The 27,620-nt window shown below is 43.3% G+C and overlaps 1 protein-coding gene across 1 annotated transcript in view; it reads right to left on the reverse strand.

Annotated features, from left to right (window-relative positions):
• The window catches only part of PRKCH (protein kinase C eta), a 169,636-nt gene that overhangs the window by 10,005 nt on the left and 132,011 nt on the right, over positions 1–27,620 (reverse strand). The window contains exons 11-12 of the mRNA XM_037901135.2: positions 17,506–17,644; positions 16,314–16,502 (exon numbers count right to left, since the gene is read on the reverse strand). Of these exons, the coding sequence (XP_037757063.1) occupies positions 16,314–16,502; positions 17,506–17,644 (328 nt within the window). The remainder of the gene's footprint in view (positions 1–16,313; positions 16,503–17,505; positions 17,645–27,620) is intronic.

A 27,620-nucleotide genomic window follows, 5' to 3' on the forward strand; every position in this document is an offset into this window, starting at 1 on the left:
CTGCATCCATCTCTGACTGACTTCTTTTACACGGTACTGAGGCATTTTGCATGCAAATGCCGCTCAGTATGTGTGATCTATCATTCTGAAATTCTAGCCCTTAGATGCCATTATACAGTACCTGTAAACTGTTACTATAGTCATGACACCCCAGAACATCCTACCCTATTACATAGGCTGATGTGCTGGCCTCATGCCTCTGTGACCCAAGGGCTGTCACAAACACCCTGCTGTTTGCCATTTCTAGTCTTTCAGAACATGAAATCTTACCGTGCTTTCTGGAAATGGTGGGTCTGGATAGAGTCAACATGCTTTATGTGGGAAATGGCTGGGTTTAACATCATCGAGTAGGTATCTGACAACTGAGTCCCAGGAAAAACAGAATGCGAACAGCGCCTCTTACTACTTGTGTCAATTTTAATACTTTGTCCCATAATGTAGTTACATATCGTATCATATGATGCACTTCAAATTAAAGGCTGAAATGTTCAAAGCCGCCTAAGGGATTTGGATGCCCGATTCTCATTAAATTTAATAATCTAAAAGATATGCTCTAATTCAGCCCAAAGTAATGGGGTTCACGCAGGATTCACTGGCTGAAATTCTAAGGCAGGAGGTCAGACAGATGATTATGATGGTCTCTCCTGGCCTTAAAAATCTATGAAACTCCCTAGGCAGCTTAGAACCTCAGTAAAAATGTTGTATTATTTATTCTTTGTATTACGGTAGCATCTAGAGGCCTAATAGCAGGGACTCAGTATGCTCGGTGCTATACATATACACAGTAAAAGACAGCCCCTAAATACACAGGACAGACAAAGAGTGGGTGAAAAAAAAGGATTATCTCCATTTTACTGATGGGTAACTGAGGCATAAGTGGCTCAAGGTCACAGAGCAAGTCTGTGGCAGAGCAGGGAATTCAACCCAGCTCCAATGCCTTAACCACCAAGACCAACCTTCCTCTCTAAAGTGTTTATGTGATGTTATGGGAGACTGAAGCCTGTGCCAATGGCTCAAAAAGTTTAGCCAACACCTTCCTCACTAGTCAGTGGCAGGACGGGTATTGCAGCATGCCATTCTAGGCCACCAGAGAGCTCTGAGGGCTTCTGGATACCAGATGAAACATGAATAGGGCAAGGGAAAACACATAAGGACATTTAAAAAATCCAGGGCCTGACCTCTAGGATTGTACTGGGAAATGATAAACTCTGGAAGAGGAAAGTCTTGGCCCCACTTAGAATCCAGAGAGAACCAAGACTTATACTAATATATATTCATAATCAGGCCCAGGTCTGAAAGACCTACAGGGCCTTCCAGGTCCAACTCTACTGTGTTTTGGCAGGTAATGGGAGATGATTCACAGGGAAAAGGTTTCTCTCGGAAAATGTCATTTAGTACTTGATCAGTATCTGTATTTTGCACCAATATCTAGACAACTAATACAAGTATCTGCCTCTTTCCCCAGCTCTATCTACAAACTGCCCATCAAAGAGTTACATAGAAAGAATGAGACAGCCCTTAGCAAAAGCAAAACAGGTTAAAAATCATATAAGTCACTTGATCCTGCTTCCATTGAAATCAATGGCCTAGACTCCTCTGTCTACCTGGGTTTGTAAAGCTGTAAACTCACAGTTATTTTGAGCCTGACCTCATCTGAACTTCTCAGAGGCACGTCAGCCAAAAACAGCACACTGAGCCAGAACACCTGACCTCCATGGGATTGTTGATACATATTTACTGAAAGAACATGTAATGAATCACTCCATACAGTCAAGAGTGGAAGATTAGTCTGTCAGCGAAGCTACAACAGAGATTGTAGGCATAAGGGAGCTCACCACTGGGAAAATATTTTTTCACCCACAAGAGTTAAATCTGTAGACAGGTGGACTATTCTGTACAGAGCACTGCGACTGATTTATAAAGAACCATGGCTTTATAAACTTGTCTAGAGACTTGAGAATGTGCAGAAATGTTTGTACAAACCAAGTTTCTTATAATAATTTCCTTGCTTTTTAGAGTTATATATAATGATCACACACACACGCTCAGCATTATTTTAACATATCTATTTTGTATTTACTTATAGCAGTGTTGATTAGTTTCACACACAATATTGTGTTGAGGAGGTTACTTCTTAGTGGGGGGAAATGTTAAAAAAAATAAAATAAAATAAAAAAATCCAAACACGAGGGGTGAGAGGAAAAGCACCTCAGGAACCTGGATGGGTGAGGAATGAAAATGCCTTCTTTAGCCACAACAGTTGGATTCTACCAGCAATAATTGTTACTACTTGTACTACAGTAGTACGTAGCTGTCACAACTCAGGTCATTAAGTTAGGCTGCTTACGTACACTTAGTAAGACACAATCGAAGCTCTGAGGAGCTTAGGATTTAAACAGGCGAAGGAGACACAGAATGTAAGTATTTAATGAAGTGTTATTATCCCCATTTTACAGATGGGGAACTGAAGCAGAGAGAAGTTAAGTGACCAGCCCAGAGAGACACAGAGAGTCTGTGGCAGAGCCGATGACAGATCTCCTGAGTCCCAACCCATCTCTCTTAACCACAAGACGAACCTCCCTCAAATGGACACTAAGCCAAACCATCCCAATCCGACTCTTGCCTTCAAGATGTTAAGCAAAAGCAATATTTCCTTGTACTTTTTCTTAGCATTTCCCTCTTGTGGTTAGTGAACTATGATAAACACAAAAAGGAAAAGCAAGAGTGCACTAGACTAATGGAACCAAAATACAGCTCCCTTGGGAATGAGACAGAATGGGCTTTCCAGGATCCTCAGGCTCATTAAGAGGAGTGGCCTGAAACAACAAAACAGAAATTAACTTTAAAGGAAATGGGGTTTCTCAAAGATCTATCTGATTTTAGACAAAGGGGAATTGTTATATAAATAGAGCAATTACTCTAATTAAGGCTTCCCTTCATGAATCTTGTGACTGAACACTGGACTTGCAGCAAACGTGGTTTGACTATTATGTAAGCAAACCAAACCAACAATATATGATTTCATTAGCCTTTAGCAGCCCCTAAACAAAGGGGAAGAAAGATGGCTCTACATTTGTTAATGACGTGAAGTCAGGAGGCACTCACATAGCATAAAGAAAAGGAGGACTTGTGGCACCTTAGAGTAACAAATTTATTTGAGCATAAGCTTTCGTGAGCTACAGCTCACTTCATCAGATGCATCAGCTGTAGCTCATGAAAGCTTATGCTCAAATAAATTTGTTAGTCTCTAAGGTGCCACAAGTCCTCCTTTTCTTTTTGCGAATACAGACTAACCCGGCTGCTACTCTGAAACCTGTCACATAGCATAGGAGCGCTTCATTAGCAGCTCTTACAGGGCTCGGTCCTGAGCGTCTTTCTTGGACAAGACTCCCATTACATTCCACGAGAGCGCTATCTGAATTAGACCAGGAGTATAACTTCCAAAAGTGCCTAAATGGCTCAGAAGCCGTAATCCCATTTTCAAAAGTGACTCAGGTTCCACTGACTGTCACTGACAATTAGGCTCCTAAGTGCTGAAGTCATTTTTGAAAATAGGATTTAGACTTCCAAGTCAGTGAGGCACTTTTGAAAATGTCAACTCTCTTCTACATTGAGGATTTGGCCCGATTACAGCTATCAGCACTGCTGCTTAGCCCCTTGTGCAGTGTGGTAAATTGCTATAAGCTGTGATTCCTGCCAGGCAGTTTACCATAGGTTTAAGCAGGGGTGAGCTCCACTGATGCAAATAACAGCTTTGCCTGTCTGTGCTGGGCTTCTGGCTACTGATGGCAGGAATCAAGGTAAATTCTCCTACATAGACAAGGACTAAAGAATGCAGCATTAGGTCTAGGGAGTAGAAATATACTTGAAATGCATTTTTGAAAATGGGGGAAAATTTTTGGTGATTTCACCTTTCCAGCTATGAAGTAAAGGGGATATGGGTAAGACTACATCGCTCCTCTCTGCTCTTCCCCAAAGCCACATGGAACATAAAACTTAACAGCTATCACAATGGCACTAGCAAAAGCTTTAGTGCTGTAGCCCCCCGGTGCTAAGAATAAAACTATCAGGCTGCAGAGGTTAACTTCACTGATATTAAATTGAGATAAGTTTGGTCTCACTCCTGCTTGGTCTCTAGATGATCATGTGACCACTGGATGAGGGGCTGACAATTCCAACCGCTATAGAGAACAAAGAAGATTACTTATGCTGTAAGGATTGTTGAGGAAGATGGATACTCAAAATAAACCAGGGTAGAAAGAGGAAGCAGTGCGAGTGATCAACACATCTGGGACCACATTTTCTGCAGCTGTAAATGGGTAAAGCTTCATTGACATCAAAGGAATTTTGCCCATTCACACAGCAGAGAATCTGGTCCCAGAAGGTGGCTCTCTGCCCCCAGGTGAAGTTAGAATACTGATTGTTTAGCTTCAAACTAACTTCTTGTACTGGAATCTGCTTGCTTCCCCCCAACTTTTTCAGATGTTCCCATCAACACAAATACAAAATGAATAGACTTAGACCAAAATTAGGCCTGGGTGCCCAAAATAAAAATATTAATTGCAATTAATTACGCAATTAAAAAACTTAAGCACGATTAATCGCACTGTTAAACAATAGAATACTATTTATACAAATATTTTTGAATGTTTTCCACATTTTCAAATATATTGATTTCAATTACAACACAGAATACAATGTGTACAGTGCTTATTTTAATTAACACATTTTTTTTTAACAAGTGTCATCAGCATGGAAGCATGTCCTCTGGAATGGTGGCTGAAGTATGAAGGAGCATACAAATGTTCAGCATATTTGGCACAGAAATACCTTGCAATGCTGGCTATAAAAGCATCATACGTATGTCTGTTCTCACTTTCAGGTGACATTGTAAATAAGAAGCAGGCAGCATTAACTCCCGTAAATGTAAACAAACTTTAGCACCTGGCTGAACAAGAAGTAGGACTGAGTGGACTTGTAGGCTATAAAGTTTTACATTGTTTTGTTTTTGAGTGCAGTTATATAACCAAATAAAAAAATCTACATTTGTAAATTGCACTTTCATGTTAAAGAGATTGCACTACAGTGAATTGATGTGAATTGAAAAATACTATTTCTTTTGTTTATCATTTTTACAATGCAAATATTTGTAATAAAATAATATAAAGTGAGCACTGTACACTTTGTATTCAGGGTTGTAATTCAAATCAATGTATTTGAAAATGTAGAAAAACATCCAAAATATTTAATAAATTTCAATTGGTATTCTACTGTTTAACAGTGCAATTAAAACTGAGATTAATTGCGATTCATTTTTTAAATCGCAATTAATTTTTTTGAGTTAATCACGTGATTTAACTGCAATTAATCGACAGCCCTATTAATAATGTATTAATGTAGATGAGTTTCTCGTAGGCTTGGAAGAAGAGAGAATATTTAGTGTGATCCCTTTGGAAGTTCCCTCAGCTGGGAAGCTACAGGGATTCCAGAATGATGGTTCTGAGGTCGGACCTGGAGAACTGCTCAGGAAACGCAAGATGAAAAGTAAACAAAAGTTGTTTACAAGGATCCAGCATGGAGCTTCAGAAAGCGAGTCAAATATTTGAGTGTGGCTTTGACAGCCAAAACTCAATCTAACTGTAAGACAGAATTTATTGGGTCTGCCAACTCAGAAAAGATGCCAAAGGGAATGATGTACTGGCATATTTGAAGGCATTTTTAATATCTGCTTTTGTTAGCCAGGCTCCTTGACTCTGAGGAGAAGCAATGAGTTCATCATGGCTCCTCTTTGATTTCAGTTGTGTCCACCATAGTGTTCATTCTTTACCCTTTAATTCTTGTCTAAAATTTTACAGTACCTGGTTCATTGCACAAACAAAAGTTCACGCTGCTTGTTCTGACACTGTGTGCAAAACAGATTAGCTGCTGCCTTCTATTTGTTCTTAACACAAAGAACCTGGGCTGGATCCATGGACAATGAGTGCAAAGAAGGGAGAGCACTGTGGTAACACTCCATGTGTTCTCTGGGTTCTGCCGGTATAGCCAGCTGTAAGCCACCAGCTCCTGGTTCTCCCCTTACACACTCCAGTCCACTGTAGGATGCATTCTGGGGTGCAGCTGGAGAGCACACCAGCCAGCAGAAGTTACAGCAGTCACAAGATTGCTCTGACTTGCACAGGGGCCAAACTGGGCCTAAGATTGGCGGGGGGGGGGGGGGGGGGGGGCGCTGAGGCAGAAAGCTGAGCTCAGTCCCATGGATTTTGTTTCTCTGCTCCCCTGGCACTGGCAGCAGTTTGCTCGTATCATGTTCTTTACAAAAATCTGCTTCATAAAAAAAAAATCTTTTTACTGCAAGAACCCTGGTCTCTCCCACCATCTCTCCTAACTAATGACAGTTTCAGGTTGCTGACTGGGACGAGACTGAGGCTCATGACTGCATGCTCTCCCTCATGGACTCGGGAAGGCCTTTGTAAAAGTATGCTGATGAGCAAGCGTAAGGTGTCCTACACCAGGTGTAACCAATATAGCTGGTAAAGTTGACATCCCCTAGGATGTATCGTTTATTTCTCCTGCATTCTCATTGCTTTCTTTACTGCTGCTTGCCTGCACTGAGGGCCGTAGGGGAATTTTTTTCAGTATCTCTCAGATCTAGTTTCTGGCCAGATTGTGGTACGCTCATTTGGCACTGATTCAGTCTCTGAGCACTTCAGTTTGGAGCGATTATCCTCCATTTGCTTGGACTGAATTACATTTAGCACTTAGCACATAAGAGATTAAAATGATTTTAGCTCTGCTTTAATTGCATTTTTGTGGGGGCCTCACCATTTTTTGTGCTTCCTTACTTGGTATCATCTGCAAACTAGGAAAACCCCTGTTTTCTATACACTGTTCTCTACCTAATCTATACAAACAAACTGGTTCACTGCACTAGAGTTTGATTGAAAAGGTGCAATTATGGTGTTATTTATATGAACACACAAAGCATTGACCAGAATGCACTACCAGAGTTCCCCTATTTAGCATGCTGCTTTAGTGCTTGATTCTGCCATCCTTATGCACCCTGAGTAGTACCTAACTCTGAGTAGCCCCACTGATTTCAGTGAGACTACTTGTGGAACTACTCAGTGTAAGTAAGGACGGCTGAATCACACCTCAAAGCAACATGCAAACAGAGGCACCCTGGCAGCAGGGCATTCTGGGAAATTTGGTGTGCTCATTTCTGTCCAACAGTTACAAGGTGGATGTGGGGCTCTGAACTAGCCTCAGATCTTTTGCTCTTATGGGCTACAGTGGAATGACAACTCTTTACAGAAAATTGTACCCTGCTTTTTTGATTAATAAGATTAAAATTGGGGGAGGCAGAGGAAGGCACTGTGCCTTCCTATGAACGTACAGCACCCAGCATAATGGGGCCCTGATCATGACTGGGGCCCACTGGGCAGGACTGTAACACAAACAATAGTGATAATAATAAACAATTAAACTTTTAAGTAGCTGTTAGGAGTTCTACACACAAGACTCTCTCTCTCTACTGAAAATTAAGTGACCTTCCTTGTGCTCTGCTCTGAAAGACTTCAGAGCCTTGACTGATTGGGGATAGACGTCAGGGCTTTTATCTGCTCCAGTCACCCTAGCCTGTCACTCTGGGGTACTTTGGTATTGGAATCCTGTCTTTGGGCCCCTGAATGAGAAGTCCCTCTGGAGTAGGATCGAAAAAGCCTCAGTCAGTATCCCAAAATACACTATTCTGGGGCCACGGGGTGGGAGCAGAAACCTGGTTCCATGTTTAACCGTTGCTGTTAAAAAAGCTCCAGTCTCTTGAAAACAGGTTCAGAGGGCACATTAGGGTCAGTGCAGGGGCCTTTGACCTCCAGACATGTGTTCATATACTAGATCAGGACACACATCCCAGCTGATGGAGCTCAGCCACTAACGGACACTCTCCTGAAGTCATGGGGTTTGGAGCGATACTATATCCAGTTGTCTCTCTACATGCTCTCGAGCACTATGGGGAGATTCTCCATGACTGACTGCATCTGGAGAAGAAACTCCCAGTTCCCTCTTTCTCTATCTTGTGCACCAGTGGCCAAGAACTAGAGCACAGATAGGCCCCGTGAGAGACATAAACTCCCAACTGGAGTTGTCATGGAATATACAAAAACCTGAAGGAGAACACTTCAACCTCCCTGGACACACAAGAGCAGATTTAAAGGTAGCCATCCTGCAGCAAAAAAACTTCAGGACCAGACTTCAAAGAGAAACTGCTGAGCTTCAGTTCATTTGCTAATTTGACACCATCAGCTCAGGATTAAACAAAGACTGTGACTGGCTAGCCAACTACAAAAGCAGTTTCTCCTCCCTTGGTGTTCACACCTCCACTGCTAGAAGAGGGCCTCATCCTCCCTGATTGAACTAACCTCGTTATCCCTAGCCTGATTCTTGCTTGCATATTTATACCTGCCTCTGGAAATTTCCACTACATGCATCCCACAAAGTGGGTATGCACCCACGAAAGCTCATGCTCCAATATGTCTGTTAGTCTGTAAGGTGCCACAGGACTCTTTGCCTCCTGTTGTTTGTTCCCACTGTGCTCAGGGAAGCAGAACTTTGTACACTCTTTGTGAATAAACAGGACTGAACAAAGAGATACCCGACTCCCATCATCAATTTCTCCTCCTAATGGAAACAACCCAGCAAGGCCTCCAAATTGGCTCACCACTCAGCTGACAAGAGGCAACAATAAGATTCTGGAAGTGCGTTGATATGAGGAATAGTAAGGAAAGATATGGGACAAAATATGCTAGCTTCTGCTGAACTTGAGAGAGTGGCTTTTCCTATTCATTGATCTATTTATATTTTTCAAAACAAATTCAATAAAAGAATAAGTGATAAAGAGAAATATGGAGGACCAGCGATAACACTGACCACTCTGCTCAGGAACTGACATTAGAAATCCTTCATGACAGGTACTCAACTTTGCTGCTCTTGTTTTAATGCTGGGTTCAGACATCTGCAAGTGTTAACCAGCATCAAAGGGGTTACGTAGATAACCACAGAAGGAAGTGAACTCAGTGACCTGTGGCAACAGACAGTTTGGTAAACCAGAGAATTTGCCTTCTGAGTCAGTGTCAATTCTAGATAATTGTGATCTATAAACATAGATCAACTTCCTGTGTCGTCTTTTCCCCTCTTTTTGTCACTGTACTTCTGACAGCATCACTACATCCAAGTACTTTTCGGGCACCTCTATGCCAGCAGGATTGGATTAGCTCCTATAACCATGCCCATTAGCTCTTTAAATCATCCCCTCTACAGCCTCATCGAGGCTGGAGAATGCTCTTTTTGCTAACTCACCAACATAAGGATTACCCCTCAGTATTACACCTGCATTTCCAAAGTACGTGTTGAACACAGACTACTGAGACCCCAGGCTGTCCTTCTAGCATCTGACCCTTCCCTTGCAGTATGTTTCAGCTTATTCACTCTTCATTCAAAATCAGCATTGCAGGCTCCTACCCCAAGTCTTGATTTTGACCTCTACAGGATCAAACAACAGCAGGGTTTAAATAATACTACTTTTTCTCCATTATATGCATCTCTAGCCAGGGGTGCTGGAACAACTTTTACAGTGGAGGTGCTGAGAGCCATTGAACCAAACTGTAAACCCTGCATATGATAGAAATCATTTCAAGCCAGGGGGTGCGGCACCACTCCCAGTTCCAGCACCTGTGTCTCCAGCAGGCCTGAAGTCTAGTTTGTGATCCACACCAGTTTTTGGAGGAGTGTCTGAGTGTAAGAAAGTGTCTGAATGCTCACATTGAGCACAGAAATTAGCAGCCATCTCCCAGTGACCACCAGCTTCCTCATTTGACTATCAAATATGAGGCGGGGGGGGGGGTGGGCTGATGGTTAGAAGCTCTGGGCTGAGAAGGCAGGGATAAAGCTATCCTGGGGTGCTACCATGCCTTAACCCTTGAGGTTACCTACCTTGTAGAGTGAGGCTTTAGTACAGCTGGTACGCTCCAGAAAACCTTGGAAAGCATCTTCAAATCTCCAAGCCTTTGGCCCACTGATTACCTGTTTTATCTATTACCCACACCATCATCCCTTGTAATGACTCCATTGTCTTCGGGCTCGTTTAAACTTACAGCAGTGTAGCGCTTAGTGAAGACTATCTGTGCTGACAGAAGAACTTCTCCCGCGGTAGCTATATGGGCGGGAGAAGCCCTCCCGTTGACACAGTGCTGTCTACATCAGGGGTTAGGTTCGTATAACTATCTCGCTCAGGGGTGTGGATTTTGGTAGTGTAGACCAAGCATTCCTTTTCCCCTTGCCCTGAAGCCAGGTGCAGAAAGCCTGTGTACCTTTCATGGTTTTACCTCCCCTTTAGACCATTGCTCCTTGAGCCTTGGTTTTTAACATGTCTCCTTTCCTGTTAAACCAAACTTCCAGCAAGCTGGTGCAGGATCAGATCATACCCAAGAAAAGCACACAGATATGAACTCAACTAGAGTTATAGTGATGGTGCTGAAATCAGATATACCATGATGCTCCTGGGCAAAAAGGATGAAAGAGACAGTCATATTTCAGGTGGTAATTCATCTGGCTGGGATCCCAAGATCTCTAGCTGATTGGAATACCACTAGCTCCACTCTAAATGTTATTGTTCACTAGTGACAAATCAGACATCAGACTTCTGTGTTAAAATGAACCCCTAGCTACACACAGCCAATGTGAGTCACTGTCTAGGAACTTGCATAATGACATTTCCAGTACAAGTTTCCTTTTCACAGAGTCCTCCCCAGAAGATGGGGGTAACTAGGTCAGCTTATATCAAGGAGGATTTTGAGGGGGTATATGTTATAGACGTTTATACAGCAGGAGCAGGGGCCAGATTCATTCCTGGCATAGCTAAACAGAATTACTTTGGGGCTGATAATGAGTAGTGGGAGACGGAAGTTGGAAAATGAACCTCATACAGCTCTAGTTACAGCTAATGGGCCAGGTCCCCGGCTGGTGTAAGTCGGCATAGTTCCACTGACTCCAACACAGCTTTGCTGATTTACACCAGCTCAGAATCAGCCTGCCCTTCCCTCCAGCCCTTTACAAACATTTTTAAAATGACACAAAACATTGAAGGGGAAACAAGGAACAATTTCCTTTTTAAAGCACAAATGGTTTCTGCTCTGGCTTCTACACAGGCTCCGTGTGCATCTAGGTTGTTTTTTGTTTCCCTACAGCAGCAATGCTCAAAAACATTCCTGGAACAGCTGCTGACCAAACAAAAGCTTATGTCCTAAATCAGCACTTGAGAATGGATAGTGGCAACCTTCAGGAAATTACAAAGATGCACAGGGTGCAACCTACCTCACAGGATACAAGCACAGATGACTTCTAGGGTGGAGGGAGCTGGGCAAAGCAGAACAGTGGTGAAAAGCAACTTGAAATAGGCCCCAAACTTCATGATGCTGAACCACAGCATAAAGCGATACACAAAAATAAACTGCTCCTGTGCTTATTTATCCTCTGTATCAACTTATAAAAAAATCTCAAAAGGCCAACTGTTTAGCAGATCAAATATCTTCCCAGTTAGTTTGATGCCCTTTGCCATTCTGGCTGGAGGGAGAATTTGATTTTGGTTTCAGGGATGTGTGTCACTCGTGCTCTGCATTCATTAGTATTACTAGAACTGCTGAAGGTTTCAAGCCAGGCCTGTTAGTGAGAAGGATGGTCCAGTAGTTAGGGCGCTGGTCTGGTATTAAGACGACGCAGGTTCAATTCACGCTCTGCCAGACTTCATGTGTGATCTGTTCCATTCTATATAGGCTCTTCTACCATGCCCATCACTGTAGTGTCAGAGTACTTGGGCAAATCACTTAGTCTCTCAGTGCCTCATCTGTAAAATGGAGTTAATGGTTTCCTGCCTCACAGGAATGAGGTGAGAATAAATACAGTAGAGACTGTGAGGTGCTCAGACACTATAGTAATAGAAACCGTATAAGTAACTTAGAGAATGTTAAAAGCAGGAGTCCTCTACACCTGAGCAAGTCTCCCAACCGGCAGCTATAGTAAGCTATCATCCTTTCATACAGACCAACCATTAGAGGGGAACAAAGACCCACATTGTACTAGAGTGTGTTATATGGGAACTTCATATATAAATATTGAACTGAGCTAATATCTGTGGCAAATATATAAATTCAGTTATTAGCACTAAAATTCCTTCTTAAATTCAAAAATAGGTAAAGAGCAAACAAGCATGTCAATTATTCATTGGAATTTAGAGGCCAAAAATATCCCTTTGTATCTAGTTACAAAGAGTTGCCTTTTCTCTAAAGTTGATGTGCTTTGGCACTATTGAAAGTACAACATGAGAAAGTGAGAAGGGACCAATGAAACTACCTGATGAAACGGTCTGTAACCAAAAGCAATTAATCAGAGATTGTAGGGAGCTCATGCTCAAGATATACAAAGTGTCTTAGTGCTGCAAAAAGTGACTTCATCTCTTCAATCATAAATAAAAATGTCTGGTGCAGTCACCTGAAGCAGCAGCCACCTGGAAAGTGACAGATGTGTAAGGAATTGAACCAAATGGCATATATAAAATTCTGTGATGCAAACTCTCATCAGTTCATCACAGACTCCTGGTTATTGCTCTGAAATTGACCTGCTCATAACTTCAGTACTTTAAAGTCTTCTCCCTCCATGTCCCATTTTCTCCCATTGCAGAAATTCCTTTCAGGGCACAGCTTTTTGCAAGCAATGCTTGTAAAGTGCAGAAAGGCAGTTCTGCTCTGGTTTGTGTTTCATGAGCAATGCTAGGGTGAGAAAGTGTTGTAGAGAGAGATCTTTATGCATTATGTTGAGGGTCTACAGCAGGGGTCTCAAACATGTGGCCCGTGGAGCTATTTGCTGCGGCCCGCCAAGCTCCCTGCCCTGGAGTTACTTCCTGCGGCCACCAAGCTCCCCTTCCCCGCCGTCCTCCTCCCCCTCAGCACATCACATCCCTGCTCCTCTGCCTACCTCCAGGCACTTAGCGCTTTCCAGGAGGGAGGGAGGAGGAGCAGGGAGCTGCGCGCTCAGGGGAGGAGGCGGAGAAGAGGCGGGGATTTGGAGAAGGGGTTTGAATAGGGGCAGGGAGGGGACGGAGTTGGGGTGGGGACTTTGGGGGAGGGGTTGGAATGGGGGCGGGGAAGGGGTGGGAAGAGGCAGGACAGGGGTGGGGCCTCATGGAAGGGATGGAGTGGGGGTGGGGCCGGGCAGAGGGGCGGGGCTTTTGTATCTTTATATGAAAAAGTGTCAGTGATGCGGCCCTCAGGCCAATGTACTAGTCCTCATGTGGCCCTTGTGGTGATTTGAGCTTGAGACCCCTGGTCTACAGTTTGAGGGAGCTGCCTGGCTTCCGATTACATTCCTAAACACCCTGGTGTCTTACTGAATTAGGCCCCTCCTGAAACCTGACCCTCTTTCACCAATTCCACTCACCATGCTACTATTTGCAGTTACACGAAGATTACTTAAAGTAACATGTTTGAAAGCTTATTGCGATGACTATGATTAGAGCTCCCTGATTCTTTGCCCCTGCCCTGGCACCAGCATGGGGCAGAACAGCTTGGGGGTGAATCTAACTTGCACCAGCTGGTGTGCTGAGGTGCCTGTTGTAATTAGTGAAATAAATGTGTCATCAGTTTAGCCTCCCTTCACCTTGTTCTGACACAAAATAGGTCATATTACACTTCGTACTTTCTTGTGTGATTAGCGTCTACTGTATCACACTTTGCACTCTGTCTCAGGCTTACGTAAGATTCCTGGTAACGTATGAAAGTACAACTTTAATCTGTTTTAGAACTGTTTTTTGATTAGCTGGCACTCACACACCTAAGAAGGTATCCTTTCCAGGACATAAATTGTCCGAAGCATTTCAGAGCACTGATCTAGCACTACAAATACTGCTCTTGAATTTCCACTGCTTTGGACCACCATCTTTTTTTTCCTTTTAAATTGTTTTGAGAGATTTCCAAGCCCAAGAGAGCCTTCAATGAGAAAAGTGATCATCTCTGGCCGGAGCTTATGGATTTCATAGCACAATCCTTCCTCATGAGATGGATTTTGTTTTTAGTGTGCTTTTAGGAATATTATGGATGTGCTGACAATGTTGCAAACCGTATTATCTGCTTTATATCCCACAGAAGCCTTCCACATCAATTTCCAGAGTTTCGTTACTAGATTACTGTCCTTTATAGAGTTGTTCCTATGGTGCTGCATTTATTTAAGCCGGTATTTCTCAAATCATTAATTACTTATGTTAGGTATTTATATGGCGTTCCCCGCATTAACAGAGTATCTGACTGAGCATGTCAAAGTCTTTAATGTACCTATCTTCACAATGCTGCTGCAAGTTAAGGAAGTAACTGAGGCACTGATAGGCTTAATGCCTGGGCCCAGGTTACACAAGAAGATTGTGGTGGAGCAAGGACTTGAATTTAGGTCTTCTAAATCCTAGGTGAGTGCCTTAACCCCTGGACTACCCTTCCACTCCTTACAGCAGTGCCAAGCAGCTCCAATGTGGTAGGTGCCGTATGCACATAAAGTAAAAAACAGTCCATGCCACCAAGATTTTACAATCTCAATGAACAAAGGAAGGGTTATTATTCCCATTTTACAGGTGGAGGCCTGAGGTGCACAGAGACTGAGTTGTCCATGGTCACACAGCAGTATGTGGCAGAGGTGGGAACTGAAGCCAGATTTCCTGAGTCCCATGCCAGAGCTTTAATCACAACATCATTCCTCCTCACACTGTTTGTTGAGACCTCTCCAAAGCGGGTCTCCAGGCAGGTGAGGGATTTTCCATTGTAAACATTCAAAAATGAGAATTTTCTAGTGATCCCTTGGGAAAGTCAACATTACCTACAGTTAGCACATAGGACTATCTGAGATACTGCAGATATTTCCTGCTTCGCTCACACAGAAGTAACATGGTATCTGATGGTACATGCTGAGCACAGTATCGCTTCTGTTATGGAAGACGAGCATGTGCTACAATGATGTAGTCTAAGAGGGAGCATGCATGCTGCTTGCCAGCCTGATTGTTGAATCAGTTAGGGGATATAAGCAGCAGGTGAACACATGTTAGCGCTGCAGTTCTTACCCTTCAGCCCAAGGTAATGAAAGGATCCTTGCTACTCCACTCATCCACTTGCTTTCCAGTGTGTCTGTCCCCCTCGTTTTAACTTTTTTGAATGCTTTTTAACTCGGGTCTCCCACACTTCAGGAGAGTGCAGTATCCCCTGTCCTATAGCATAGCCTGGTATAGGCCTTTCTCACTCACTCCTATGGAGGCTGTTACACTTTGCATACATAATTATACAGTCATTGGGCCAGAGAGAGGGAGTGACCTTATAGCCAAGCGGGTAGGACACTCTCCTGCAATGTGAGAAACCCAAGCTCAAATCCCTGCTCCAATTATTATTGAATTATACGTCAGGCAGAGGGGAGTCCTGAACGCAGGTCTCCCATATACTGGGATAAAACTTATACGTAGGCTTAGCAGAATTCAATTTTTATAACTTTGATGGATAATATCGATGGTTATTTTTAAGCCTTTTAAAGATTTTTTTTATTGATTTAAATTTTTCACATTTGTGCAAAAATTATGGGTTTTAAGCTTGTTTTTAATTTTTATCAATTTAATTTTCACAGTTGTGGGAAATTATGGGGTGTGTCACACAATACTTCTTTAATGTCAGCAGACACTGAGATTCAACAAGAAAGCTTTATGACTGTTCAAACACAACTTCACATGTCACAACATACAAAAAGAAATCTCTTCAAATCAAAACTCTAATGAGTTCTCAAGCAGCATATTTCTTGCTTTGCCTATTGGAAATTTTAATTACAGATGGAAATATTTTTACATCAGTTTGTGGGCGTATGGTGAAATCAATGTTTACCGACAAAAATCTAACCCTTCCAAGCCTGCTTATAAGGAAGACACTAACTTCTTCTCCAATCCCCTCCCCACTCTGTAAATCTAGCCTCTTATAAACTCCCCAAAATAAAATGTTTTGTGTCGAATGAAATGTTTGTTCGACCTGATTCCCCTACATTTTTTCCAGAATCTTCAAATTCAGTTAAATCTGAGCCAAAATATTAATTATTTTTTTCCATTTTTGGGAACTGCCAGGGAACTGAAACATCAATTATTCACCCAACTCTATTTGCATCAATGATATCAACTATTAGTTTAAAGAACACATCAGGCTGATGTGAGCTGGCATAAAGGACACAGAGGACACAAAAGCAAAGGAACTTACAGCTTTCAGGATCCCTACTGCATCCTGCTGAAGCCAGGTTGGGTAAACAACTTCATCATTCAGAATGGCTTCAAAGAGGTCATCTTCATTCTCTGCTTCAAAAGGGGCATGGCCACATAGCATCTCGTACAGCAGCACCCCCATAGCCCACCAGTCTACATCAGGACCATAGAGCATCTCCTGCAGAATCTACAATGGGGATGAGGAAGGGGGATAAATATTACTCACTGGGCTTAACCATTGTTTTTCTAAGTGGGGGAGAAAATGGAATATTAATGTGAACAAAACATATCACCGCATATTAACTAAGAGTATTCTCTTCTGTGCTTGCCATTCCTCCTTTCTCAGAGCCCCTCTGTGATGTACATGTCCAGCTGGCAACCCGTTGATTTACATCTCCAATAAACAAGGGGTCTGCCAGCTGAACTCACTTACCAGACGTGCTTCGGAACAGACTCTTTAAAATAATGTGCTGAGCAGGAGCTGAAAAGTTTTTCAATCAAATTGTTCTAGAGAGGTGGATCAGCTGGGTCTGTGGCTTGAGCCTCTTCACTCCCCTTTGCCTCCCAGAAGGAAAGGCTTACATGGTTCCAAAAACACATTTCCAGCTCAAGGAGGGAAGGGGTGTGAGAGCAAAAGAAGGCATGAGTGTGAGGAGTGGGGCAGAGGAAGCATGACCACAGAGCATAAATCCAGCAGCGTAACGGAAGCACCTACAGGATCTGGCAGGATCTGGAGGGAAGGTGCTTCTTAAAGCTGTGTTTATTCATTTTAAAATTAGACAGATGAATGACAAGGGGGGGGGGGGGACGGGACACAGACAGAGGTAGAGAAGGGAATTGGGGAATGAGGGAGACAGCAGCCTGCTTTCAACCACACTGGGATGGTACCTGTGCCATTTGCTGTAACCAGCATTTTGGCAGCTACAGTCTGGCATCTATGTTTTTCAAGATGCATTTTCTTTTCCCCCAGGGGAGCTGATGCCCCTGTATCAGCCCATAACAATCTGAAGATTTGTTTAGCCTTCACTAGCCCATGGGGCTGTAAATCTCAGTGCGTTTCTGAGACCAAACTTTCCACCTGTCAGCCCCATAAGATGCAGCCAAATTAAGTGGAGATCTCATTGCGTTGCTTTTAAACCAGACCTACTAACAGCTCAATGGATTTTCCAATGAAGAAGGGTTTCCTGTACCTCAGGAGCAATGTAATCCGGTGTGCCACAAAACGTTGCTGTAGTGATTCCATTGCGAATCCCCTCTTTGCACATGCCAAAATCTGCCAACTTGCAGTGGCCCTCGTGATCCAACAACACATTATCCAGCTTCAGATCCCTGCAATAACAACAACAATTATTACTGTTATTATTTCAATTGCTGCATAGTGGGAGCTGTACAAATCCAAACGAAGGCACAGTCCCTACTCTCCAGAGCTTAAAATAAAACCTGGACAAACATGTATCGCTGGACCCAGCGGCCAACTGCACCATCATCTTTTGAAAAAACAAACGGTGTGCATGAATTTGGCACTTGTGGAAGGGAGGAACTAATAATGTTGAGCTGAGCCAGATTTAATGTGGTCAGGTTTTGTATGAACTTCCCCACGTGGCTTTCCTAAAGCACCACAAGTCTGGCCTGCAGAACGCCCTGCTAATTCAGTTTTGAGATGCGTTCGAGCAGAGTGATAGTTCTACATACACAAAGGCCTAAATGTTCTTAGTTGCCCTGATTTCAGTGAGGTTGCACAGTGAGGTTGTATCCAAGAGGAGGATTTGCTGCCAAGAATCCTGTTATTATTTATGATTTCTTATCCCATCCCCACGTTATTGTCAAAATGTCCAGCGGCTGCACCCAATAGAATAGGAACATAGGAAATATGCACTTTCCAGTTCACCACCTATCGGGATGGAAGCCCATAGTTTAAGCTAAGTCCAAGAAACAGAGAATCTAGAGGATCAAGCAGTGTAGGAAGCTTGTCAGCAGCTTGACCTTGAGATGGCCCCAGGGAATATTCCACAGTCATAAGTACAGTCAGGAGCATGGCCAGATAGCACTGGAGCCATCTGCAGACCCAGGCAATGCTTTCCTAAAAATATATTCCAGCTCTTGGCATCTGGCCCCTTCAGCTGTCAAGCTTATCCTGCGCACACTCGCAGATGGGGGGAAGCAACCACTGTCACAGAGCTGCCTCAGTGACATTAACATCAACAGCAGGACGCCTGTGTACATGCTAGGAATGGGCTCTGTTTCCTCTTCCTGGGTCTTGGGGAAAAGATATGTGACTTGGCCTCTCGAACATATTCTGCTTGCCAAGCATTCTGTCAGATACACCAGTGCCTTCCTGGTGTGGTACAACCCAAACGTTCTGGTCTGGTCCCAGAGCAGACACACTAGCTCTGAGCTGGACAGACATTCTGGGTATCTAACGTAGGAACTCATATGGCCCCCCATTGCCATGGCATCTAGGCACCTCACAGCACTCCAAGGAGTTAGAGCAGGGCTATTACCCCATTTTACCCAGGCACAGAGAGACTAAGGCACAGGAAGCCTATGTCAAAGAAGGGACTAGAACCCAGGTCCCCGGCTAGCATTCTAACCATTGGGCCACCATTCTTCTCTACTACGGTGCCCTGAAAATGAGAAGGCCAGTTATCCCACTCTGTCTCAGAAGTCCTATAACCAGAACCACCACAGGAAACATCTCTTAAACTACTGTTGAGTCACCACAGAGTTTATTATTATTTCTATTACAGTGGAGCAATTGGTCTCGCTGTGCTAGGCAACCGTGTTAGTAAGAGTCAGGTCCTGCCCCAAAGAGCTTACAAATAGACAAGAGAGTGGGAGAAAGGAAAAATAATTATCCCTATTTGGCTGATGGCGAACTGTGGTGCAGAAAGATTAAGTCACTTGCCCAAGGTCACCAGAGCCAGGAATGAACCCTGATCTCCTGAGTTACACTACAGCGTTTGCTCTGGATGGGATGCAAGCAAGTAGCAGAGTTTTTCTTTTTAAAATGAAAAATGGTCATAAAGCCTTATGGGCCAAAACCAACCCTGGAAGGGATTAGGAGGACACAGAGACATATTACGTGTGTTGGGTCATGACAACCTTGCAGTGTGGTTTAAAGAGTGGTTTACAGGTAGAGTTCCTGGAATTCTGCTATGCGCTACTGGTACATCAGGAAACCTCTCCAAGCATAAAGGCAAGCCCTGTTTTCCAGAAATTTGCAGGAAAGTGGTTAAAACAGCAGATTATTCTTTATATCCCGTAAAATCCTTGTTGGTTCTAGGCAAGACTGGCTTGAGGGCCACTACAAATATGCAGGTGGGCAAGGCATTTTGATGAATAGGTGAATGCCTTGGAGATACCCCAAATAAAATCCAAGTGGTTGTAGATTCACTATTTACTACGTTTCTTGGAAACAGCTTGAATGGAAACTCTCTACTTAGGTTCAGGCAAGATAGATACATGAGAGAGGGAGGGAGAAACCAGGTACAGCCACAGTCCTTGAAGGCTTTAGTCCCTATCAGAGGCTGTGAGGTTTAAGCAAGCTTCAGGCTTCATAGTGGAGCTGCAACACCGGGGTCTGTTTTGCCTGGAAGTCATGTCTAGAATCTCCACTGCCTCCCATCCAATGAGCTACAGCAGCCCTGGGCTCCCTGTTAACTGGGCAATACAATATGATCATTAGAGCACCAATATGAAAGGAGCATTTGCAGGTGCAAGCTCATTGTGCCCCCTAAAGGAATCTCTGTTTGTGTAATTCCCATTAAATTTAAACCAGCTGCTGCCCACTCACGTTCTGGAAGCAAGTACAGTTTTAACCATATCAAAGCAAAGCTCCAGCCTGGGGGCTTCTCAGGCTTCCATATTAATCCTGTTAATAACGTCTGTCCCACACTGCAACACGGTGGACATTTGCACCTACTGGCATCTTTTTAAGTGATGTGAAATCTAAAGCTCACATTTTATTATTTCATGTGGCCCAGAATGGGGTATTAATTGAGCCTTGTTTGGTCACAAGATGCTCCAAGTTTGGCTCCCAATATAGGATATGCCCAAAAGGGTTTATTTCACTCTTCACTAACCCTATCCGCAGTCAGTGGTTTTCTCAAGTGATGTCAATGGTATTAATCTGTATACTTGCTGCTTTGCATTCACTGGTCCTACTGTTCTTTATGCCAAATGAACCAATGAGGTCAAATTAAAAAAACCAGGATTCTAAAGTTTTACAAGGCGCTCTTCAGTTCAGCAGCAAGAACTCCAGGAAGCTGATGAAATTGGAAAGTAGCCCACTCACAAAGTCAGATTTACCTCAGATTCCCTTAACGCTTGCATTTTCCAGTCAACATTTTTAGTACTGTCATGCAGCAATAAAGGGAGGGATATTTTCGAAGGTCATTATGCAGTTGTTATGCTGTTATTCTGAGGTCATGCAGTACTGATGCAATCATTTTGCAGGCAAACTCCTACTGGAATAAGGACTTTATGCATACAAAGGAATGAAGCATTTGTCTCTACATGTAGTTACAGTGTGTCAGTTTAACGCATCCTTTTATTTTAGGCATGGAAGAAGTGACAAAAAGGGAGCTGTTCTAGCCTCTTGCATCAGAACACATGCATTTGCTATGTTGGCAGTTGTGACGGGGCAAGGCCAGATGTCTATAGAAAAGTAGTGGGAGATAGATATATTAGCTCCAGGCTAAACAAATCCCTGGTACCAGGATAAGTGAAATGGCAGCTGCTCCAGGTCAATTAAGACACCTGGGGCCAATTAAGAACTTTCCAGAAGGCAGGGAGAATGCTAGGTTGATTGGGACACCTGAAGCCAATCAGGGGCTGGCTGAAACTAGTTAAAAGCCTCCCAATCAGTCAGGTGGGTGTGCATGTCAGGAGCTGTGGGAGGGAGTTGTGCTGTTGGAGAGGCTGAGTAGTACACACCATATCAGGCGCAAGGAAGGAGGCCCTGAGGTAAGGGTGAAGTGGAGCTTGAGGAAGTGCGGGCTGCTGTGGGGGAAGTAGCCCAGGGAATTGTACATGTCATGTTTCTAAAAGGTCAGCTACCATAGCTGATACTATTAGGGTCCCTGGCCAGAGCCCGGAGTAGAGGGTGGGCCTGGGCCCTCCCCCCTTTGCCCCCTGATTAATCACTGAGACTGGGAGACAACAGAGACCGTGCAAGGAAGGATAACTTCTCCTCACCTCCCTTGCTGGCTTATGATGAAAATGGCTCAGTAGACTGTGACCCTTGTCTCTAGAGAGAGAAGGGTTACGTGGAGGGTCACAGTGAGCCTCTGAGGCTAGCGAAATCCGCCAGGAAATGCAGGACCCACGGAGGCAAGGACAGAGCTTTGTCACACAGATTAAAGATCAAAATTTTTCCAGAAGAAATGTACAACTTGCCTGGTTCCCTCTGCAATATTTGCACATTTTGGCTTCCTCTGCACTACTGGGAGTTTTGCCATGGTGAACATAGAGTCCAGAACAGCCTTTGGAGTTGATCCTGCTGAAAAGTATCTTGAAAGGGCTTTCAGTTTATCACCTAAATCACTCGCATCAATATCTCACATGTCATCATGTGTCAACACTGTCTCTAGTGCCCTGTATTGCTGGTGTAGGTCTTCTTCAGGTATAGTGAGGAGTTTTGGAATATCATACAACATCCCAAATATACTGCTATGTTCCTTGAGCTGCATGAAATGTTCTTCAATTGTCTGTATTGCACAATCTAGCACCTGGTTAAAAATTCAACTTTGAATTGTTGTTTGGGGTCTCTTATGGGATCATCCCATGCCTCGTAATCAAAATGTCGTCTTCTTCGGTGACTCTTGTATTCTTGAATGGGTGGGAAAATAGCTTCAGTGTGAAGTTCCTCTGCTAAATTCTGAGCACTCTTCAGAACGTTTTGAAATCCCTCAGCTGACCCATAAGACTGTAGGTATGACTTTGCTTTGTCCAGTTGTTCCATTGCTCCAGATATATCAAGGTCAACACCTTGGAGTCTCTTGCTTACAACACTTATTTCAAACAGCATGTCATGTCTCAACACTAAGCCACACAGAAATTTGAAGTTATGTAAATTTCTGGTGATTCCATTTCCCTCTGCCACTGTTCTCCCACGAACATTTCCTGTCATAGCATTATCCTCCATAATGGCAACTATGGCATCATCTATCTTCCCAATTTGGTGTTTGATGGGCTTTATCGCCTCCACTTGACTTTCCCATCGTGTGGCACTCAGTGGTTTCAGTGTCAGAGAGGATGTTCCCAGATGTTGCGGAGAAAAATACATAGATGCTTTGAATTACATTAAAAAATTCAGTAGCCTCACTAGAAGCTGATGCTGCATCACTGATCACCAAGTTCAATGAATGAGAACTGCATGGGACAAAAAAAGCTCGAGGGTTTAACTCTCAGATCCGTGTCTGTACTCCTCTGTTCTTTCCTCTCATGTTGGCACCATTATCGTAGTCCTGACCTCTCATGTCAGGTATCACAATTCCTGTATCTTCCAGCTTTTTAAGAAGCACATTTGTCATAGCAGCTCCTGTGGTATCATAAATGTCAATACATTCTAGAAGATGCTCTCTGACCGTCACCATTGCAGGGACATTTTCACTAGGTTCTGTTGTTGTTACAAAACACACCATTAAAGTCATTTGTTCCGTATGGCTGATGTCAGGTGTGCAGTCCAGAATAACAGAGTAATATCTTGCTGACTTCAGATCTGCCACAATCTTCTGTTTGACTTTTCTTGCCAGTAACTGTATGATTTCATTTTGAATTGTTTTTCCAAGGTAGTGGTGTGTGTACATTTCTTGGGTGGTGATTCTTCTTAGATGCTCCTGGAGTACAGCATCAAACTCAGCCATCAGCCCCACAATTTTAAGGAAGTTTCCATTGTTTGGCACATACAGCTGATCTGAAGTGTCAAGCAGTGCTAGGTTTTGGGTAGCAAGCATTCTCACAATGGCAGTGAGCCTTTTCAGAACATTTTGCCAGTAAAGAGACTCTGATGCAATCTTCTCTTGATGCTCATCATCTATGGTGGCCTTTAACCTTAGTCTCATCTCAAGCTCTTTCCACCTATGGAATGCTCTCTGGAGATTTGCTGCCTTCTCATGGCATGCCACATTTCTAGCCAGATTTTTCCAGTCCTTTGTTTCTGTAGAACCCAATGTGGCTGGAACATTAGACTGGAAGAGTTTGCAACAAAAACAGCATGCAGCATTCTGGGTTTTTGAGTACATAAGCCATAGCCTCTCCACTTTGTCACCATTGGGGATTTCACGCCAGTAATGTGTTGGATGGAAACTTCTATTTTCATTGTCTTTGGGGTACATGAAGTTTTTCACTTGCTGTGGCCCATGCAGTACAAGGAAGTCCCTCAGGCTACTGCTCAAGTGGGTCCACAATCCTGGATCATCTAGACTTAAGGAAGTAAACTCAGCAGGAGCTGTTTCTTGTACCTCCACCACACTCTTCTCTGATCTACCCTTTTCTTCAGGAATGTGCATGGTTACATCCATTTGAGATGGAGATATGGATGCTGCAGTAGCTGCCAGGTCACCTGCACTCTAACTGGAAGATCAGGCATCTCCTCACCACTCACATCCTCACTGGGGCAGGAAGGCTCACTGTGAACATTTGTGTCTATGTATCTCAGGAGAGTTCCTTCCTGCTTAGATAGAAAAGCTTCCTTTGCTTTCTTTCTTTTTCTGAATGCTGCTCCAGTGGGGCTGTCAAGGTTCCTTCCCCACTCTGAACTCTAGGGTACAGATGTGGGGACCTGCATGAAAGACCCCCTAAACTTATTCTTACCAGCTTAGGTTAAAAAACTTCCTCAAGGTAGAAACTTTGCCTTGTCCTTGAACCCTATGCTGCCACCACCAAGCGTGTTAAATGAAGAACAGGGAAAGAGCCCACTTGGAGACATCTTCCCCAAAAATATCCCCCCAAGCCCTACACCCCCTTTCCTGGGGAAGGCTTGATAAAAATCCTCACCAATTTGTACAGGTGAACACAGACCCAAACCCTTGGATTTTAAGAACAATGAAAAATCAATCAGGTTCTTAAAAGAAGAATTTTAATTAAAGAAAAGGTAAAAGAATCACCTCTGTAAAAATCAGGATGGTAAATACCTTACAGGGTAATCAGGTTCAAAACAGAGAATCCCTCTAGGCAAAACCTTAAGTTACAAAAAGACACAAAAACAGGAATATACATTTCATTCAGCACAGCCTATTTTACCAGCCATTAAACAAAAGGAAATCTAATGCATTTCTAGCTAGATTACTTACTAACTTTTTACAGGAGTTCTGAGCTGCATTCTTGATCTGTTCCCGGCAAAAGCATCACACAAACAGACCCTTTCTTCCCCCGCTCCAACTTTGAAAGTATCTTGTCTCCTCATTGGTCATTTTGGTCAGGTGCCAGCGAGGTTATCTTAGCTTCTTAATCCTTTACATGTGAAAGGGTTTTGCCTCTGGCCAGGAGAGATTTTATAGCTGAGGTAAATGGAAAAACTCCCCTGGGCTTTGGATCAGGCCTCAAGCGATCCTTTACCTGATGGTATTTCATTAATGGTATTTGCAAACCCATAACTTGAAATCATGGAGAAATCATTACTGAGTAATCATTTTTCTGAGAGGAAAAATCTCACCTCTTCCAGATTTTTTCCAATAATAAGGCATGCACGTGGTCATGAATATTTTTATAACCAGGAATTACCTATCACACTGCATCATGAGAATGCTTTGCAAATGTCTAGAGCACCAGTAAAGCTGAGTAAGCATCAGCAAACAGTAGCAAATGGTGTCTAAGGAAGATTTCTGCACCTGTTACGCTGGAATGCAGATAGAAAAACCAGTCTGAGCTGCTGTTCTTTTGGTCAGGTGCCAGCGAGGTTATCTTAGCTTCTTAACCCTTTACAGGTGAAAGGGTTTTGCCTCTGGCCAGGAGGGATTTTATAGCACTGTATACAGAAGGGTGGGTACCCTTCCCTTTATATTTATGACAGGGGCGTTTTCTTCTTTCACTCATGACTGTTGTTCTGTGCCAGCTATTTTTGTCAATGTTACCACATCACTAGGTTTAGAGAGAGATTGAAATCACAAATGGAAAACCAGGGTATTGATTTGTGAAAAAGGAAGCCACAAAATGGAGATGAGAAATAGATGCAACTGTTTTTAACATAAGAAAAACAGCTTGCAAGTTTCAGGTCTGCAAAATAAAAGACAGAATTATCACTATCTTTCAGCTTTGGATGCTTGCTATAAATCTACTGTTGTGGAACTTTAAAGAGAAAAATCAGCAGAGCCAGAACAATTCTGTCATGAGAAACAGTACATATGGTGTACACAGAGCTCAGAGAAGGAACACTTTCTTTTTGGCACAGAGACAAACGGAATACTGAAGGTGACACATTAGGCTGATTAGCTAAAGAAATCCAGTACCCATACTGCCATTTATGGCCACAGTATTCTTGCCTGGCCCAAGTTTAGAAGGTTGGAATTGTTATAGCTCTGTGCTTCCAGAACATGATCCCAAAACTTTGTCAAGATTTAACTTCAGCCTTCTCTGCTACTTTCCCTTATTTAAAATACGAAACAACGGATATTGTAGGTATGTGCACAGTCCTCCTGATCTTTGAAAATGAAGCATCAAAATAAAGCTTTCAGTTTGCGAAACATTAGCTCACCAACCCCCAGTTTTCTAGATAAATGTTCTGTTTGTTGAGTGAGTGAAATGCTCTATCTAGTTTCCAAGTGGCTGTTAAAAGCCCCTGTAGTGTACGAGCAAATTCGGTTTCAGATCACTAGTGCACTGAATGTGATGGCTGGTCCAACGTAACTATGGAATATGGAATGGTTTGCAACTTTAAATACGATAAAACCAGAACGAAATGAAGGATGTGCCTTCATGTGGTGTCATGGCTCCTTAAAAATAAACACAACTTAAAAAAAGGAGGAGTTAAATGTAATGATGTGTACATTAAACTTAATGTAAAGATTGTCAATGAAATGCCCTGTTTGTTGTAGTGATAGCAGACAGCCATTTTGAAATGCTTGCCAGACCTTAGGATAAAGGAATGAGGAACATTACTGTGAAGGCTCCAACCTAGACCTCCACATTTCTCCTGAATACTAGCATAGCAAATGGTAATTTAATATACAGTGAAGTCAGAGAGTCAAATCCAGACCTTGTATAAGTGAGTTTAACTCCATTAAAAATGTACACCAGCACTCATATAGAGCCAGATGCTGGCAGGTAGCTACTTGCTTTTGACAGAGTCTGGGTAGAGTTGTGGGGAGGGAGAGAAGGCCCTTTGGGAGGGACAGTCCCTGTGCAGCTCCTCCTGTGGGCACGGGGAGTGCGCACACTGCTCCATTCCATGGGATTTTACAGCCCGCTCCCCCATAGCACAGCCTGTCAGCTTCAGAGGCCAGCGCTGGGAAAGAAGCAGGTGATAGGGGGAGAAGAGAGCCATGGGATGGCCCCATCTTTTCTCCACCCCCTCTTTGATGTATCTTATGCCCTCAGGAGTGTATGGGTTTGTGTTGGGAAAGAGAGGCGTGTGTGAGTGTGAGAGAGACACAGAGAGAAAAGGCTCCTTGCCTTTCATTCCCCTACTTGTGCACCTTTGCATGGTCCAGGGACCATCAGATTTATGTTGTTTTATGTACCCAATTGGATAAATCTCATTTAGCTTTAGAATTAGTTCCTGCTGTGTCTGTTGAGCTATATGAAACAGTATCTTCACATCTAGAAATATTATTCCACGTAATCTTAAAGACAACTAGCACTTCGAGCGCACAGATAAGTTTTTGCAAGCTGTCTGTCCAGGCCATGCCAATGCTATTCACTTTTCAACAGATCCTGGACTAGAACATAGGAGCTCCTGGCTCACAGTTTTGCCCTCACATCACTTGATACTGCTGCCTTGTATCTTGTATCTGTATGCACCTGCAAATTAACTACACAACAGCACCTGTAAGACCCAGAAGGCTTGGCTTCCCAGGATGGTGTTTACAAAGACGCAATGCCCAAGAGGCTGACTGCAGGAATAATACATGAAGGGATGCAAACACTGATCAGACTTTTCCTGCTTCAGAGACCTCTCTGCATTCATTTTAAAACCCTGCTTCACCATCTCAGCCCCGTTTAGACAGTCTAATTGCTCAGAAGAGCTTCCTAGGGAAGATAACTATTTTTAATATGGCTTCATTTTTACTGAGCCGAATGAGGCCTGATTCAGCTCCCAATTAAATTTGAGCTGGTAGGATAGAAAATACAGCCACTGACAAAACCT

This window comes from Chelonia mydas, chromosome 6, assembly GCF_015237465.2.
Source record: "Chelonia mydas isolate rCheMyd1 chromosome 6, rCheMyd1.pri.v2, whole genome shotgun sequence".
In the NCBI taxonomy this organism is placed as follows: Eukaryota; Metazoa; Chordata; order Testudines; family Cheloniidae; genus Chelonia; species Chelonia mydas.